Source organism: Scyliorhinus torazame, chromosome 9, assembly GCF_047496885.1.
Source record: "Scyliorhinus torazame isolate Kashiwa2021f chromosome 9, sScyTor2.1, whole genome shotgun sequence".
Taxonomy (NCBI): Eukaryota; Metazoa; Chordata; class Chondrichthyes; order Carcharhiniformes; family Scyliorhinidae; genus Scyliorhinus; species Scyliorhinus torazame.
The window spans coordinates 2,640,200-2,657,310 of record NC_092715.1 but is presented as its reverse complement, the minus strand read 5'-3'; the positions used below and the strand labels follow the sequence as shown (position 1 = coordinate 2,657,310).

The following is a 17,111-nucleotide window of genomic DNA, read 5'->3' as shown; positions in this document are numbered from 1 at the left end:
TCCTGACACAGTTTGTTGACAGGCCAACAAGAGGCGAGGCCACATTGGATTTGGTTTTGGGTAATGAACCAGGCCAGGTGTTGGATTTGGAGGTAGGTGAGCACTTTGGGGACAGTGACCACAATTCGGTGACGTTTACGTTAAGGATGGAAAGGGATAAGTATACACCACAGGGCAAGAGTTATAGCTGGGGGAAGGGCAATTATGATGCCATTAGACGTGACTTGGGGGGGGATAAGGTGGAGAAGTAGGCTGCAAGTGTTGGACACACTGGATAAGTGGAGCTTGTTCAAGGATCAGCTACTGCGTGTTCTTGATAAGTATGTACCAGTCAGGCAGGGAGGAAGGTGCCGAGCGAGGGAACCATGGTTTACCAAAGAAGTGGAATCTCTTGTTAAGAGGAAGAAGGAGGCCTATGTGAAGAGGAGGTGTGAAGTTTCAGTTGGGGCGCTGGATAGTTACAAGGTAGCGAGGAAGGATCTAAAGAGAGAGCTAAGACGAGCAAGGAGGGGACATGAGAAGTATTTGGCAGGAAGGATCAAGGAAAACCCAAAAGCTTTCTATAGGTATGTCAGGAATAAGCGAATGACTAGGGAAAGAGTAGGACCAGTCAAGGACAGGGATGGGAAGTTGTGTGGAGTCTGAAGAGATAGGCGAGATACTAAATGAATATTTTTCGTCAGTATTCACTCAGGAAAAAGATAATGTTGTGGAGGAGAATGCTGAGCTCCAGGTAAATAGATTAGATGGCATTGAGGTACGTAGGGAAGAGGTGTTGGCAATTCTGGACAGGCTGAAAATAGATAAGTCCCCGGGACCTGATGGGATTTATCCTAGGATTCTCTGGGAGGCCAGGGAAGAGATTGCTGGACCTTTGGCTTTGATTTTTATGTCATCATTGGCTACAGGAATAGTGCCAGAGGACTGGAGGATAGCAAATGTGGTCCCTTTGTTCAAAAAGGGGAGCAGCGACAACCCCGGCAACTATAGACCGGTGAGCCTCACGTCTGTAGTGGGTAAAGTCTTGGAGGGGATTATAAGAGACAAGATTTATAATCATCTAGATAGGAATAATATGATCAGGGATAGTCAGCATGGCTTTGTGAAGGGTAGGTCATGCCTCACAAACCTTATCGAGTTCTTTGAGAAGGTGACTGAACAGGTAGACGAGGGTAGAGCAGTTGATGTGGTGTATATGGATTTCAGCAAAGCATTTGATAAGGTTCCCCACGGTAGGCTATTGCAAAAAATACGGAGGCTGGGGATTGAGGGTGATTTAGAGATGTGGATCAGAAATTGGCTAGCTGAAAGAAGACAGAGGGTGGTGGTTGATGGAAAATGTTCAGAATGGAGTTCAGTTCCAAGTGGAGTACCACAAGGATCTGTTCTAGGGCCGTTGCTGTTTGTCATTTTTATCAATGACCTAGAGGAAGGCGCAGAAGGGTGGGTGAGTAAATTTGCAGACGATACTAAAGTCGGTGGTGTTGTCGACAGTGTGGAAGGATGTAGCAGGTTACAGAGGGATATAGATAAGCTGCAGAGCTGGGCTGAGAGGTGGCAAATGGAGTTTAATGTAGAGAAGTGTGAGGTGATTCACTTTGGAAGGTATAACAGGAATGCGGAATATTTGGCTAATGGTAAAGTTCTTGGAAGTGTGGATGAGCAGAGGGATCTAGGTGTCCATGTACATAGATCCCTGAAAGTTGCCACCCAGGTTGATAGGGTTGTGAAGAAGGCCTATGGAGTGTTGGCCTTTATTGGTAGAGGGATTGAGTTCCGGAGTCGGGAGGTCATGTTGCAGCTGTACAGAACTCTGGTACGGCCGCATTTGGAGTATTGCGTACAGTTCTGGTCACCGCATTATAGGAAGGACATGGAGGCTTTGGAGCGGGTGCAGAGGAGATTTACCAGGATGTTGCCTGGTATGGAGGGAAAATCTTATGAGGAAAAGCTGATGGACTTGAGGTTGTTTTCGTTAGAGAAGAAGGTTAAGAGGAGACTTAATAGAGGCATACAAAATGATCAGGGGGTTAGATAGGGTGGACAGTGAGAGCCTTCAAAGAGTAGTGAGGCCGTGGAATGCCCTACCTGCAACAGTAGTGAACTCGCCAACATTGAGGGCATTTAAAAGTTTATTGGATTAACATATGGATGATAATGGCATAGTGTAGGTTAGATGGCTTTTGTTTCGGTGCAACATCGTGGGCCGAAGGGCCTGTACTTCGCTGTATCGTTCTATGTTCTATAGAGAACCTAGTGGAGTGGTGCAACAGCAACAATCTATCCCTCCATGTCAGCAAAACTAAAGAGCTGGTCATTGACCTCATGAAGCAAAGTACTGTACACACCCCTGTCAGCATCAACAGGGCCGAAGTGGAGATGAAATGAAAATAGCTTATTGTCACAAGTAGGCTTTAAATGAAGTTACTGTGAAAATCCCCTAGTCACCACATTCCGGCGCCTGTTCGGGGAGGCTGTTACGGGAATTGAACCGTGCTGCTGGCCTGCCTTGGTCTGCTTTCAAAGCCAGCGATTTAGCCCAGTGTGCTAAACCAGCCCCTTTTGACAGCTTCAAATTCCTGGGTGTGCACATCACCAAAAATCTGTCCTGGTCCACCCACATCGACGCTACGACCAAGAAAGCACAACAGCACCTATACTTCCTCAGGAAACTAAGAAAATTTGGCATGTCCACATTGACTCTTGCCAATTTTTACAGGTGTACCATAGAAAGCATCCTATCGGGCTGCATCACAGCCTGGTGTGGCGACTGCTCTACCCAAGCCCGCAAGAAACGACAGTCGTGAGCACCGCCCAGTCCATCACACAAACCTGCCTCACATCCATTGACTCTCTCTACACCTCCCGCTGCCTGGGGAAAGCGGGCAGCATAATCAAAGACCTCTCCCCCACCCGGCTTACTCACTCTTCCAACTTCTTCCATCAGACAGGAGATACAAAAGTCTGAGAACACGCATTAACCGATTCAAAAACAGCTGCTTCCCCGATCAAACCAGTCTCCTAAATGACCCTCTAATGGACTGATCTGATCTCTTCACACATCTTCTCTACTGAGCAGCACTACACTCCGTGTGCTTCACCCGATGCCTGTGTCTATGTATTTACATTGTGTACTTTGTTTGCCCTATTATGTATTTTCATTTCATGTAGAGAATGATCTGTTTGAGCTGCACGCAGAATAATACTTTTCACTGTACCTCGGTACATGTAACAATAAACCAATCCAAATCCAGATAGATCACGTCCACTGGTTTTCCTTTGTTTAACTTCCTTGGTACCTCCTCAAAGAACTCGAACAGAATTGTCAGACACAACTTCCCCTTGACAAAGCCGTGCTGACTCAGTCCTATTTTATCATGTACTTCGAAGTACTCCACAATCTCATCTTTAATAATAGACTCTAAAATCTTACCAATGACCGAAGTCAGGCTAACTGGCCTATAATCTCCCATCTTCTGCCTCCCTCCCTTCTTAAACAGCAGTGTTACATTAGTCATTTTCCAGTCCTCTGGGACCCTTCCTGCCTCCATTGATTCCTGAAAGATCATCACCAATGCCTCCACAATTTCCTCAGCTATCTCTTTTAGAACCCTGGGGTGTAGTCCATCTGGTCCAGATGACTTATCCACCTTCAGACCTTTCAGTTTCCCCAGAACTTTAGTGATGGCCACTACACTCACCTCTGCCCCCTGACTCTCAAAGTCCTGGGATGCCACTGATGTCTTCCACTGTGAAGACTGATGCAAAGTACCTATTCAGTATCTCTGCCATTTCTTTGTTCCCTATTACTACATTTCCAGCCTCATTTCCCAATAGTCCAAGTCCATTCTTGCCTCTTTTATAGCCTCGTCATCACGTTCTCACCTGACCACTTGGTCTACACTTACCTGTTGAATGTGACACTCGGTGGTGTGAGATGTAATAGTGGGCACCATAGGAAACTATGTACAGACAATTGTGTGACACTCGATAGAACACAGCACGGTAGCACAGCGGGTAGCACTGTTGCTTCACCGCACCAGGGATCCAGGTTTGATTCCCGGCTTGGGTCACTGTCAGTGTGGAGTCTGCACGTTCTCCCCGTGTCTGCGTGGGTTTCCTCCGGGTGCTCCGGTTTCCTCCCACAAGTCCCGAAAGACGTGCTGTTAGGTAATTTGGACATTCTGAATTCTCCCTTTATGTACCCGAACAGGCGCCGGAATGTGGCGACTAGGGGCTTTTCACAGTAACTTCATTACAGTGTTAATGTAAGCCTACTTGTGACACTACTAATAAAGATTGTGTATGTGTGTGTATCTCTTTCTCTTGCCGCCACCCCCCCCCCCCCCCCCACACACACACCACACACCCCTCTCTGTGGAGTTAATAGCCAAGCTGTCATAAAGTCCTGGAACCAGAGTGCTCAGGCACTCTGAATGTGTAATTGTACCCATTGGTGGTGCTGTGGAATTTCTGCCACCAATGTCCTCACTGGTAGCAACACTGGACATTTCATCTGTGTTGGTCAGGTGCAGGAGTAGCTGCGTTGGCCTCTTTAGGAGTCTGCAAGTCTGCTGGGGTGGGCTGGTGCAATCGGCCAAGTGATTGAAGTGATCTGTTATCTGATGGTGCTGGTTCTGCTCCTTGCAGAAGGTGACGCCGATTGTGTACGTAGTGGACTCTGTCTGACGCTACCATGTAGCTGTTCAGTTATAGAACATAGAACAATACAGCGCAGTACAGGCCCTTCGGCCCACGACGTTGCACCGAAACAAAAGCCATCTAACCTACACTATACCATTATCATCCATATGTTTATCCAATAAACCTTTAGCCTCTATTTTATTACAGCAACAAACATGGCCCACATTTGACCAATTTGTGCATTTCCTAAAGTTGAAGGATAGTCTGACAACTTTGATTTCTTAGTGATATGGAATATAAAGCAACCAACCTGTAGGTCCGCAATTCTGCCAACTGGAACTCAAAAGGTCAATTCAACAATCTTGCGGTCTGAGAGCAGGTTTGTGTTGTATTTGGGTTACAGGATGCCTGCACTCCTGACGTTGGTGGAGTCACTGGTTGGCAAAGCAGTAAATATAATAAAGGAAGAACAGGTGCCCCTATAAAACGTCACAACCGACCTAACTTGGAAATAAACTTTTGTTCCTTCACCATCACTGCGCCCAAATCTTGGAAAACTCTCCCGAACAGCAATGCGGGTGTGTTTACGCCAGATCTGCTGTAGCAATTCAAGGCAGTGACTCAGCACCAGCTGAGTGGCCAACTAGGAATGGGAATAAACGCTGGCGTTGCCAGTGTGGCCCACATCTCAAATTAAATAGAAAAGCTGCAGTACTCACAATCTTTATCAGCTTGCTGCATCCGGCAGTCCTCCTCCTGCAGATACGTCTGAAGATTCTTCAGCACCTGGATTTTCAGTCCAATTGAGGCTTCTTTGTCTCGAAGAATATTGTTGTACAAATTCTTTACTTCTTGTTCAAACATCAGATCTGGATGCTGTATGAATACAAAACCTGCAAAACAGTCACAGTTGGCATTCAATTTTCTGACAGACTATTTAAATATTGGGACTCCTGCTGGTTTCCCTAACTTTACAACATAAGCTGTGGCCACAACAGAGTAATAAAACCCCAGTTGTGTGGAGAATTCCTCACGACAGACCGGAATGAAGTTGGTGTTAGTGTGCAACATAATCTGCATTCGCTCAGAGAAAGCCAGAATAGCACAGACAGAAACAGATCATAACAATCCAGGATACAACATCAAGCGTCACCGAGTATAAACAAAAAACAGAAAATGCTGCAACTAAAGAGGTTAAAATGACCATATCAGCTGTTAACACTATGATGCAACCCAGCCAATGTGCCCACACCAGCTTTTTTAAACAGAAAATAGGCTGCTTCCATAATGGTATGGGTGTGATGATTGAAAGGATTTGTATGAGCATGACATGATAGGAGTAGGTGGGGGAAAACCCCAGAGAGTAACTGGGAGCTCCAGCCCCCAAATATTTTACAATATGCTACATCATTCATAAAAAGGTACAAAAAAGCTACCAACAGAAATCGGAAACACACCCAGAAATGACTAGAATGGGTCAGTCAGTTTCTGTGGAGGGAACATACAACAACACCACCTTGGGCTTCAGCCCCCCTTCAGAAGCACAGAAAAAAATCACATCAGGAATCAGGAGAAACTTTTGTTTTTACCCGAGAGTGAGTAAAATGTGGAACTTGCTCCCACAAAGAATTGAGACGAATAGAATAGATGCATTCAAGGGGAAGCGAGGCAAAAAGGTGAAAGAGAAGGGAGCAGTACGTTCTTCGGGTTAGGCAAAGGAGGCTTATGTAGAGCATAAATGCCAGCTTTGACCAATGGAGTGAGTAGCCTGTTTCTGTGCTGTGAATTCTATGTAACCTGGTAGTGAACATGTCCACAAACATAAACTTTCTGCAGAACAAAAACACGGCTGGGCTGCAGGCCAACAATTATTCATTTCTGTGGACGTTGACGTGGAAGCCAGTCCATTTGAAGATCAGATTCTGCTCGATGGCCAGGCTATTAAAATATTAACCAGGATTATAACCATCAAGAAATAATTCATTCCATTCACTTTCCGATTTAAAAAATTGCATAGAGGTCATCAAGTAATCGTCTGATAATTTCTGAATATTGACAGTGGTACTGTCACTGGACTAGTTCCCCGGGGAAACGCTCCGGGGACCCGGGGTAACGCCCCGGGGACCCGGGGTAACGCTCCGGGGACAAATCCCACCACTGCAGATGGTGAAATTTAAACTCAATTAAAATCTGAAATTAAAAGTCTAATGATATGAAACCATTGCCGATTGTTGTAAAAACCCATCTGGTTCACTAATGTCCTTTAGGGAAGGAAATCTGCCGTCCTTACCCGGTCTGGCCTACTGGTGACTCCAGACCCACAACAATGCGGTTGACTGTAAAACGCCTTCTGAAATGGCCTAGCAAGCCACTCCGTTTAAGGGCAATTAGAGATGGGCACTAAAGGCTGCCACAGCCAGTGACATCCATGCTCCATGAAAATCACGGAGAAAACCCCTCAAGAATATTGAATCTTAATGAATCACGAGTTTGACCATTGACTGCCCTCCGATAGAAATAAGACTCAAAAATACTGCGAACCCACAACTAATCTTCAATTCACATTGCTTTTATAAACCTTCAGAGTAATCGTCTCCACATGAGACTTTTTCCCCGGGTGGAACAAACCATTACAAGGGGACATAAATTTAAGGTGAATGGTGGAAGATATAGGAGGGATATCAGAGATAGGTTCTTTACCCAGAGAGTAGTGGGGGCATGGAATGCACTGCCTGTGGAAGTAGTTGAGTCGGAAACATTAGGGACCTTCAAGCAGCTATTGGGTAGGTACATGGATGACGGTAAAATGATATAGTGTAGATTAATTTGTTCTTAAGGGCAGCACGGTAGCATTGTGGATAGCACAATTGCTTCACAGCTCCAGGGTCCCAGGTTCGATTCCGGCTTGGGTCACTGTCTGTGCGGAGTCTGCACATCATCCCCGTGTGTGCGTGGGTTTCCTCCGGATGCTCCGGTTTCCTCCCACAGTCCAAAGATGTGCAGGTTAGGTGGATTGGCCATGATAAATTGCCCTTAGTGTCCAAAATTGCCCTTAGTGTTGGGTGGAGGTGTTGAATTTGGATAGGGTGCTCTTTCCAAGAGCCGGTGCAGACTCAATGGGCCGAATGGCCTCCTTCTGCACTGTAAATTCAATGATAATCTATGATTAATCTAGGACAAAGGTTCAGCACAACATCGTGGGCCGAAGGGCCTGTTCTTAGAATCATAGAAGTTTACAGCATGGAAACAGGCCCTTTGGCCCAACCAGTCCATGCCGCCCAGTTTTTACCATTAAGCTAGTCCCAGTTGCCCGCACGTGGCCCATAACCCTCGATACCCATCTTACCCATGTAACTATCTAAATGCTTTTTAAAAGACACAACTGTACCCGCCTCTACTACTACCTCTGGCAGCACATTCCAGACACTCACTACCCTCTGAGTGAAGAAATTGCCCCTCTGGGCCCTTCTGAATCTCTCCCCTCTCACCTTAAACCTATGCCCTCTAGTTTTAGACTCCCCTACCTTTGGGAAAAGATGTTGACTATCTACCTTATCTATGCCCCTCATTATTTTATAGACCTCTATAAGATCACCCCTAAGCCTCCTACGCTCCAGGGAAAAAAGTCCAAGTCTATCCAGCCTCTCCTTATAACTCGAACCGTCAAGTCCCGGTAACATCCTAGTAAATCTTTTCTGCACTCTTTCTAGTTTAATAATATCCTTTCTATAATAGGGTGACCAGAACTGCACACAGTATTCCAAGTGTGGCCGTACCAATGTCTTGTACAACTTCAACAAGACGTCCCAACTCCTGTATTCAATGTTCTGACCAATGAAACCAAGCACGCCGAATGCCTTCTTCACCACCCTGTCCACCTGCGACTCCACCTTCAAGAAGCTATGAACCTGTACTCCTAGATCTCTTTGTTCTATAACTCTCCCCAACGCCATACCATTAATTGAGTAGGTCCTGGCCTGATTCGATCTGCCAAAATGCATCACCTCACATTTATCTAAATTAAACTCCATCTGCCATTCGTCGGCCCACTGGCCTAATTGATCAAGATCCCGTTGCAATCCTAGATAACCTTCTTCACTATCCACTGTGCCACCAATCTTGGTGTCATCTGCAAACTTACTAACCATGCCTCCTAAATTCTCATCCAAATCATTAATATAAATCACAAATAACAGTGGACCCAGCGCCGATCCCTGAGGCACACCACTGGTCACAGGCCTCCAGTTTGAAAAACAACCCTCTACAACCACCCTCTGCCTTCTGTCGTCCAGCCAATTTTGAATCCAATTGGCAACCTCACCCTGGATCCTGTGAGCTTTAACCCTCTGCAACAACCTACCATGCGGTACCTTGTCAAAGGCTTTGCTAAAGTCCATGTAGATAACGTCTACTGCACTGCCCTCATCTACCCTCTTGGTCACCCACTCAAAAAACTCAATCAAATTTGTGAGACATGATTTTCCACGCACAAAGCCATGCTGACTGCCCCGAATCAGTCCTTGCCTCTCTAAATGCTTGTAGATCCTGTCTCTCAGAATACCTTCTAGCAACTTACCTACTACAGACGTTAGGCTCACCGGTCTGTAGTTCCCAGGCTTTTCCCTGCTGCCCTTCTTAAACAAGGGCACAACATTCGCCACTCTCCAATCTTCAGGCACCTCACCTGTGGCTGCCGATGATTCAAATATCTCTGTTAGGGGACCCGCAATTTCCTCCCTAGCCTCCCACAACATCCTGGGATACATTTCATCAGGTCCCGGGGATTTATCTACCTTGATGCGCTTTAAGACTTCCAGCACCTCCTCCTCTGTAATATGCACACTTCTCAAGACATCACTATTTAGTTTCCTAACATCCATGCCTTTCTCCACCGTGAATACCGATGAGAAATATTCATTCAGGATCTCACCCAACTCTTGTGGTTCTGCACATAGATGTCCTTGTTGATCCTTAAGAGGCCCTGCTCTGTCCCTAGTTACTCTTTTTCCCTTTATGTATCTGTAGAAGCTCTTTGGATTCTCCTTTGCATTATTTGCCAAAGCAATTTCATGTCCCCTTTTTGCCCTCCTGATTTCCCTCTTAACTCTATTTCGACAATCTCTATTCTCTTCAAGGGATCCACTTGATCCCAGTTGTTTATGTACGTCATATGCCTCCTTCTTCTTTTTGACCAGAGTCTCAATATCTCGAGTCATCCAGGGTTCCCTACTTCTACCAGCCTTGCCCTTCACTCTAAAGGGAATGTGCTTACCCTGAACCCTGGTTAACACATTTTTAAAAGCCTCCCATTTACCAGCCATCCCTTTGCCTGCCAACAGTCTCCCCCAATCTACCTCTGAAAGTTCCTGTCTGATACCATCAAAATTGGCCTTGCCCCAATTAAGAATTTTAACTCTTGGGCCAGACCTATCATTCTCCATAGCTATCTTAAAACTAATGGAGTTATGGTCACTTGTCCCAAAGTGATCCCTCACTAACACTTGTCACTTGCCCTTCCTTATTTCCCAAGACGAGGTCAAGTTTTGCCCCCTCTCTAGTCGGTCCATCCACATACTGAATGAGAAATTCCACCTGAATACACTCAACAAATTTCCCTCCATCCAAGCCCCTAATGCTATGGCTGTCCCAGTCAATGTTGGGAAAGTTAAAGTCCCCTACTATTACCACCCTATCATTCTTGCAGCTATCTGTAATCTCCTTACATATTTGCTCCTCAATTTCCCGCTGACTATTTGGGGGCCTGTAGTACAGTCCTATCAAGGTGATCTCTCCCTTCTTATTTTTCAGTTCCACCCATATAGACTCAGTGGGCAAACCCTCGGATATATCCCCTCTAAGTACTGCCGTGATGTTCTCCCTAATCAAAAACGCCACTCCCCCTCCTCTCTTACCTCCTGTTCTATCCTTTCTATAGCATCTGTACCCCGGAACATTGAGCTGCCAGTCCTGCCCCTCCTTTAGCCATGTTTCAGTCATAGCTATAATATCCCAGTCCCATGTGCTCATCCATGCCCTGAGTTCATCCGCTTTGCCCGTCAGGCCCCTTGCATTGAAATAAAAGCAGTTTAATGTAGACTTTCCTTGCTCTCTGCCCTGCTTTCTCTGGTCATGCTTTACACACTCTCCCTTCCTGCCTTTTGTTTCCGTCCCCACCGACTTCCTACATCGGTTCCCACCCCCCTGCCACATTAGTTTAAACCCTCTGTGCTGTATTTTCTATGTTCTATGAGACAACAAGGTTCTGCATACATCACAATCCGTTAGTCGAAGGCAAATTGAACATTTTCCCCTTCAGACACACACTAGCCTTCACTGTATTCCTAGCATCAGTAAATCTCTGTAAATGAAGGAGTGGCATGACCCAGAAATCTGAATGAAGATGGTGGCCCAAAGCATCGACTTGTCTGTCCTGTCAACAGATTCTGTTGAGGCCGATTGCTGCTCCAAAACTGTGTTTTAATTTATTTTGAATTTAGTTTGATGTTTTATTAATTAGTATTGCAAAATTACTGTCACAAAGTTGCAGCACATCTTTCAATCACACCCAACCTATTATCAGTACAGCAACAGTTTACAGCACTTACCCAACCCTATGATTGCTTTGGTCTGAACTTCCTCATCTTCGTTCTTTGTGAAGTGGAGCAGAAGTTCGAGCACCTTCTCTTTAATAACCACCTAAATGTGAAGAGGACAGAAAAGCGAGCTCAGTAAATAACTAAAAAGCAAGAACAGAAATATAATTCATAGAAACATTGGAATGGAACCAACCATGAGCCCTTCCAGCCTGCTTTCAGAGAATGGTTACGATCAGAGGAGGAAGCCATTTGGCCCATCATCCAGTTGGGGATGAACCAGTCTTTTATAAAAGGTACAAAATAACTTATTTTCTTTTGCACTTGTGTCTCTATCTATTTGACCACTTTCTCAATCTGTTATGCCACCCTCAACGATAGACCCCCTTGTTACTCCACTCCTGTACCCTTTTCAGATTTCTACCCTCTTTGAATTTTCTCTACTCATCCTTCATCCAGCAGAGGGCAGTAGAGCAGAGCTGATGATTGGCTGTTGTGGGGGAAATTTCAATACGTCCGTGTGCTCACCCTAACTTGAAGGTGTACCTCAGCAAGAGACCCTAGCTGTTCAAGTGAAGAGAAGCATCCAGCAGAGCGCAGTGGAGCAGAGCTGCTGATTGGCTGTTGCGGTGGAAATTTGCATACGTCCGTGTGCTCACCCTAACTTGAAGGTGGTTTGTGGAGGAGCTGTTGTCAAGTGACACTTAAACCCGAAACATTTCTTAAGTGTTTCCCTCCCTACCCCCTCCTCTAACCAAAAAAATCCCAACCGCTGTAAAGATCAAGAGGAAGGCTCGAGGGCAAGTAGAAGTCAAAATAAGTTGAACCGTGACATCACAGCCTGCAGGTAAGGGACTGGCTGGTGACTGGTAAGTAGTTTTTCTTTTATTTTCCCTCAGCTGTTATCGTGCGGGGCGCAGAGGTTGCTGAGTGAGTGCTTACGGAGTAGGGGAGTGAATAACAGGTAAGCTCTTTCTTTTTCTTTTTTTATCTAGAGGGGATGGCAGGAAAGGTAGTGCAATATTCCTCCTGCAGAATGTTTGAGGTGAGGGACGCCGTCAGTGTCCCTGCTGATTTCATCTGTGGGAAGTGCACCCATCTCCAGCTCCTCAGAAACCGCGTTAGGGAACTGGAGCTGGAGCAGGATGAACTCCGGATCATTCGGGAGGCAGAGGTGGCCATAGACAGAAGCTTCAGGGATGTAGTTACTCCGAAGAATAAAGATAGACGGGTGACGGTGAGAGGGGCTGGGAGGAAGCAGTCAGTACAGGGATCCCCTGTGGTCATTCCCCTTAGTAATAAGTATACCGCTTTGGATACTGTTGGGGGGGGGGGGGGGACTTACCAGGGGTAAGCCATGGGGTACAGATTCTGGCACAGAGTCTGCCCCTGTTGCTCAGAAGGGAAGGGGGGGAAGAGGAGTAGAGCATTAGTCATTGGAGACTCCATAGTTAGGAGGATAGGAGATTTTTGTGGGAACGAGAGAGACTCGCGTTGGTGTGTTGCCTGCCAGGTGCCAGGGTGCGTGATGTCTCGGATCGTGTTTTCGGGATCCTTAAGGGGGAGTGGGAGCAGCCCCAAGTCGTGGTCCACATAGGTACCAACGACATAGGTAGGAAAAGGGATAGGGATGGAAGGCAGGAATTCAGGGAGCTAGGGTGGAAATGTAGATCTAGGACAAACAGAGTTATTATCTCTGGGTTGTTACCCGTGCCACGTGATAGCGAGACGAGGAATAGGGAGAGAGAGAGAGAGGAGTTGAACACGTGGCTACAGGGATGGTGCAGGATGGAGGGTTTCAGATTTCTGGATAATTGCGGCTCATTCTGGGGTCGGTGGGACCTCTACAAATGGGATGGTCTACACCTGGACCAGAGGGGTACCAATATCCTGGGGGGGAAATTTGCTAATGCTCTCCGGGAGGGTTTAAACTAGTTCAGCAGGGGCTTGGGAACCTGAATTGTAGCTCCAGTATACAGGAGGTTGAGAGTAGTGAGGTCATGAGTAAGGTTTCAAAGTTGCACGGGGCAGCACGGTAGCATTGTGGATAGCACAATTGCTTCACAGCTCCAGGGTCCTAGGTTCGATTCCGGCTTGGGTCACTGTCTGTCCGGAGTCTGCACATCCTCCCCGTGTTTGCGTGGGTTTCCTCCGGGTGCTCCGGTTTCCTCCCACAGTCCAAAGATGTGCAGGTTAGGTGGGTTGGCCATGATAAATTGCCCTTAGTGTCCAAAATTGCTCTTAGTGTTGGGTGGGGTTACTGGGTTAGGGGGATAGGGTGGAGGTGTTGACCTTGGGTAGGGTGCTCTTTCCAAGAGCCGGTGCAGACTCGATGGGCCAAATGGCCTCCTTCTGCACTGTAAATTCTATGATAATTATATCTATGATAATGCAGGAGTGTACCAGCAAGCAGGAAGGTGGTTTAAAGTACGTCTTCTTCAATGCCAGGAGCATCTGGAATAAGGTGGATGAACTTGCGGCATGAGTTGGTACCTGGGACTTCGATGTTGTGGCCATTTCGGAGACATGGATAGAGCAGGGACAGGAATGGTTGTCGCAGGTGCCGGAGTTTAGATATTTCAGTAAGCTCAGGAAAGGTGGTAAAAGAGGGGGAGGGGTGGCATTGTTAGTAAAGGACAGTATTACGGTGGCAGAAAGGACGTTTGATGAGGACTCGTCTACTGAGGTAGTATGGGCTGAGGTTAGAAACAGGAAAGGGAGAGGTCATCCTGTTAGGGGTTTTCAAAAGGCCTCTGAAAAGTTCCAGAGATGTAGAGGAAAGGATTGCAAAGATGATTCTGGATAGGAGCGAAAGCAACAAGGCAGTTGTTATGGGGGACTTTAACTTTCCAAATATTGACTGGAAACACTATAGTTCGAGTACTTTAGATGGGTCTGTTTTTGTCCAATGTGTGCAGGAGGGTTTCCTGACACAGTATGTAGATAGGCCAACGAGAGGCGAGGCCATATTGGATTTGGTACTGGGTAATGAACCAGGACAGGTGTTAGATTTGGAGGTAGGTGAGCACTTTGATGATAGTGACCACAATTCGATTAAGTTTACTTTAGTGATTGTGGTGGTATGTATTAGGGGTAATGTGGTACCTGTACCGAGAGGCTATTGGCTGTCAGGTCCCGGGTCCTGGTTGGATCTGCCGACTTCTGGCTCCGCCCTGAAGGCGGAGTATAAGAGCCCGAGCTTCTCTCCGCAGCCTTATTCTGTTGCTGAGCTGCAGGGGACAAGTCTCGCATAATAAAGCCTGGATCGACTTCATCGCTTCTCGTCTCGCGCAAGTCATTATGCGCTACAATTTATTAAGCGAGCTTAAAAGACTATGGAGCTTCGGATCGCCCCGGAGTGCCTGCGGGTCAGCCCCCACGCAGCGAACTCGGCGGCCGTATTCAAACACTGGCAAGCATGGTTTGAAGGCTACCTCCGAACGGCCCCCAGCCCGATCACAGAAGAGCAGAAAATGCAGGTCCTGCATTCGAGGGTAAGCCCGGAGATTTACTCGCTTATAGAAGATGCAGAGGATTTCCCGACTGCGCTCTCATTGCTGAAGGGCATCTATGTTCGGCCCGTAAACCAGGTCTACGCGCGCCACCAACTCGCGACGAGACCGCAAATTCCCGGAGAATCGCTCGAGTAATTCTACGGCGCGCTGCTAATTTTGGGACGAGGCTGCAACTGCCCGCCGGTGAACGCGATCGAACACACGGACCTGCTAATTCGTGATGCATTCGTGGCAGGTATGAACTCTCCCCAAATCCGTCAGAGACTTTTAGAAAGAGTCGTTGGATTCTCAGAGGCACGGGCCCTCGCAGCCTCCCTTGATGTGGCCTCCCAAAACGCCCGCGCCTACGGCCCCGACCGCGCGGCAGCCCCTTGGGCTCCGTGGACCCTCGTCGCGACCAACTCCCCGGCACCCCCCCCCCCCCCGCAAGCTTGCGCGGTTAAAGCGCCAGACCATCCCGGGGGGGTGGGGGGCACGCTGCTATTTTTGCGGACAAGTGAAACACCCCTGGCAGCGCTGCCCGGCCCGCGCAGCTACTTGCAAGAGCTGCGGCAAAAAGGGCCATTTCGCGGCAGTGTGCCGGTCCCGAAGGGTCGCCGCAATCCCCGGAGAAGAACGAGGACAACAGATTCCGAACACCCCCCAACCCCCCCAGCGCCCCGTGTGCGACCCACGGTCGCCGCCATTTTGGGTCCCGGGCACCACGAGGGTAGGATGGGCGCCGCCACCTTGTGACCCCCCAGCCACATGCGATTCATGGGGTCGGCCATTTTGTCCACCCCCCGACCACGTGCGACCCATGGGGGCGGCCATTTTGTCCACCCCCGGCCGCGTGCGATTCATGGACGCCACCATCTTGGTTGACAACAAAGGACCCCAGCATCGACGGCTCCACGGGGTCCGACGAAGACGCCGCAACACTACTACCACGACTGGCTTCGTTGACATTGGATCAATCGCGGCCCCGGACGCTCCAGACGACGACAACAAAGGTGCTGGTCAACGGATACGAGACGCCATGCCTGATCGACTCCGGGAGCACTGAAAGTTTTACTCACCCAGACACGGTAAGACACTGTTTTCTGACCATCCATCCAAGCACGCAAAAGATTTCCCTAGCTGCAGGATCCCACTCAGTGGAGATCAAAGTGTTCTGCATCTGCATCCTAACGGTGCAAGGGAGGGAGTTTAAGAACTACAGGCTCTACGTCCTGCCCCAACTCTGCGCGCCCACATTACTGGGATTAGACTTCCAATGTAACCTTCAGAGCCTAACATTCCAATTCGGCGGCCCAATACCCCCACTCACTATCTGCTGCCTCGCAACCCTCAAGGTTGAACCGCCGTCCTCGTTTGCAAACCTCATCCCGGATTGCAAACCCGTCGCCACTAGGAGCAGACGGTACAGCGCCCAGGACCGGACATTTATCCGGTCTGAAGTCCAGCGGTTGCTGAAGGAAAGCATAATCCAGGTCAGCAATAGTCCCTGGAGAGCCCACATGGTAGTCGTAAAGACCAGGGAGAAGCAAAGGATGGTCGTAGACTATAGTCAGACCATCAACAGGTACACACAGCTAGATGCGTACCCTCTCCCCCGCATATCCGACATGGTCAATCGGATTGCTCAGTATAAGGTCTTTTCCACCGTGGACCTCAAGTCCGCCTACCACCAGCTCCCCATCCGCCCAGGTGACCGCAAGTACACACCTTTGAGGCAGACGGGCGGCTATACCACTTCCTAAGGGTCCAATTTGGCGTCACGAACGGGGTCTCGGTCTTCCAGCGGGAGATGGACCGAATGGTTGACCAGTACGGGCTGCAGGCCACGTTCCCGTATCTCGACAAAGTAACCATCTGCGGCCACGATCAGCAGGACCACGACGCCAACCTCAAAGTTCCTCCAGACCGCTAACGCCCTGAACCTCACATATAACGAGGAGAAATGCGTTTTTAGCACAAACCGTTTGACCATCCTGGGATACGTAGTGTGCAATGGAGTAATAGGCCCCGACCCCGAATGCATGCGCCCCCTTATGGAATTTCCCCTCCCCCACTGCTCCAAAGCCCTGAAACGTTGCCTGGGCTTCTTTTCATATTACGCCCAGTGGGTCCCCCAGTACGCAGACAAGGCCCGCCCGCTAATACAGTCCACTACCTTCCCCCTGTCGACAGAGGCTCGCCAGGCCTTCAGCCGCATCAAAGCGGATATCGCAAAGGCCACGACGTGCGCCATCGACGAGTCCCTCCCCTTCCAGATCGAGAGCGACGCATCCGATGTAGCTCTGGCGGCTACCCTTAACCAAGTGGGCAGACCCGTGGCCTTTTTCTCCTGGTCCCTCCACGCCTCAGAAATCCGCCA

At 48.3% G+C, this 17,111-nt stretch overlaps 1 protein-coding gene across 4 annotated transcripts in view; it reads right to left on the bottom strand.

Moving 5' to 3' along the window:
• Positions 1 to 17,111, bottom strand: part of LOC140429045 (nipped-B-like protein) — an 817,118-nt gene that overhangs the window by 78,089 nt on the left and 721,918 nt on the right. For all 4 annotated transcript variants that reach the window (XM_072515574.1, XM_072515576.1, XM_072515575.1 and 1 more), the window contains 2 exons: positions 11,250 to 11,340; positions 5,364 to 5,537 (listed from right to left, as the gene is read on the bottom strand). In XM_072515574.1, coding sequence (XP_072371675.1) covers positions 5,364 to 5,537; positions 11,250 to 11,340 — 265 coding nt within the window. The remainder of the gene's footprint in view (positions 1 to 5,363; positions 5,538 to 11,249; positions 11,341 to 17,111) is intronic.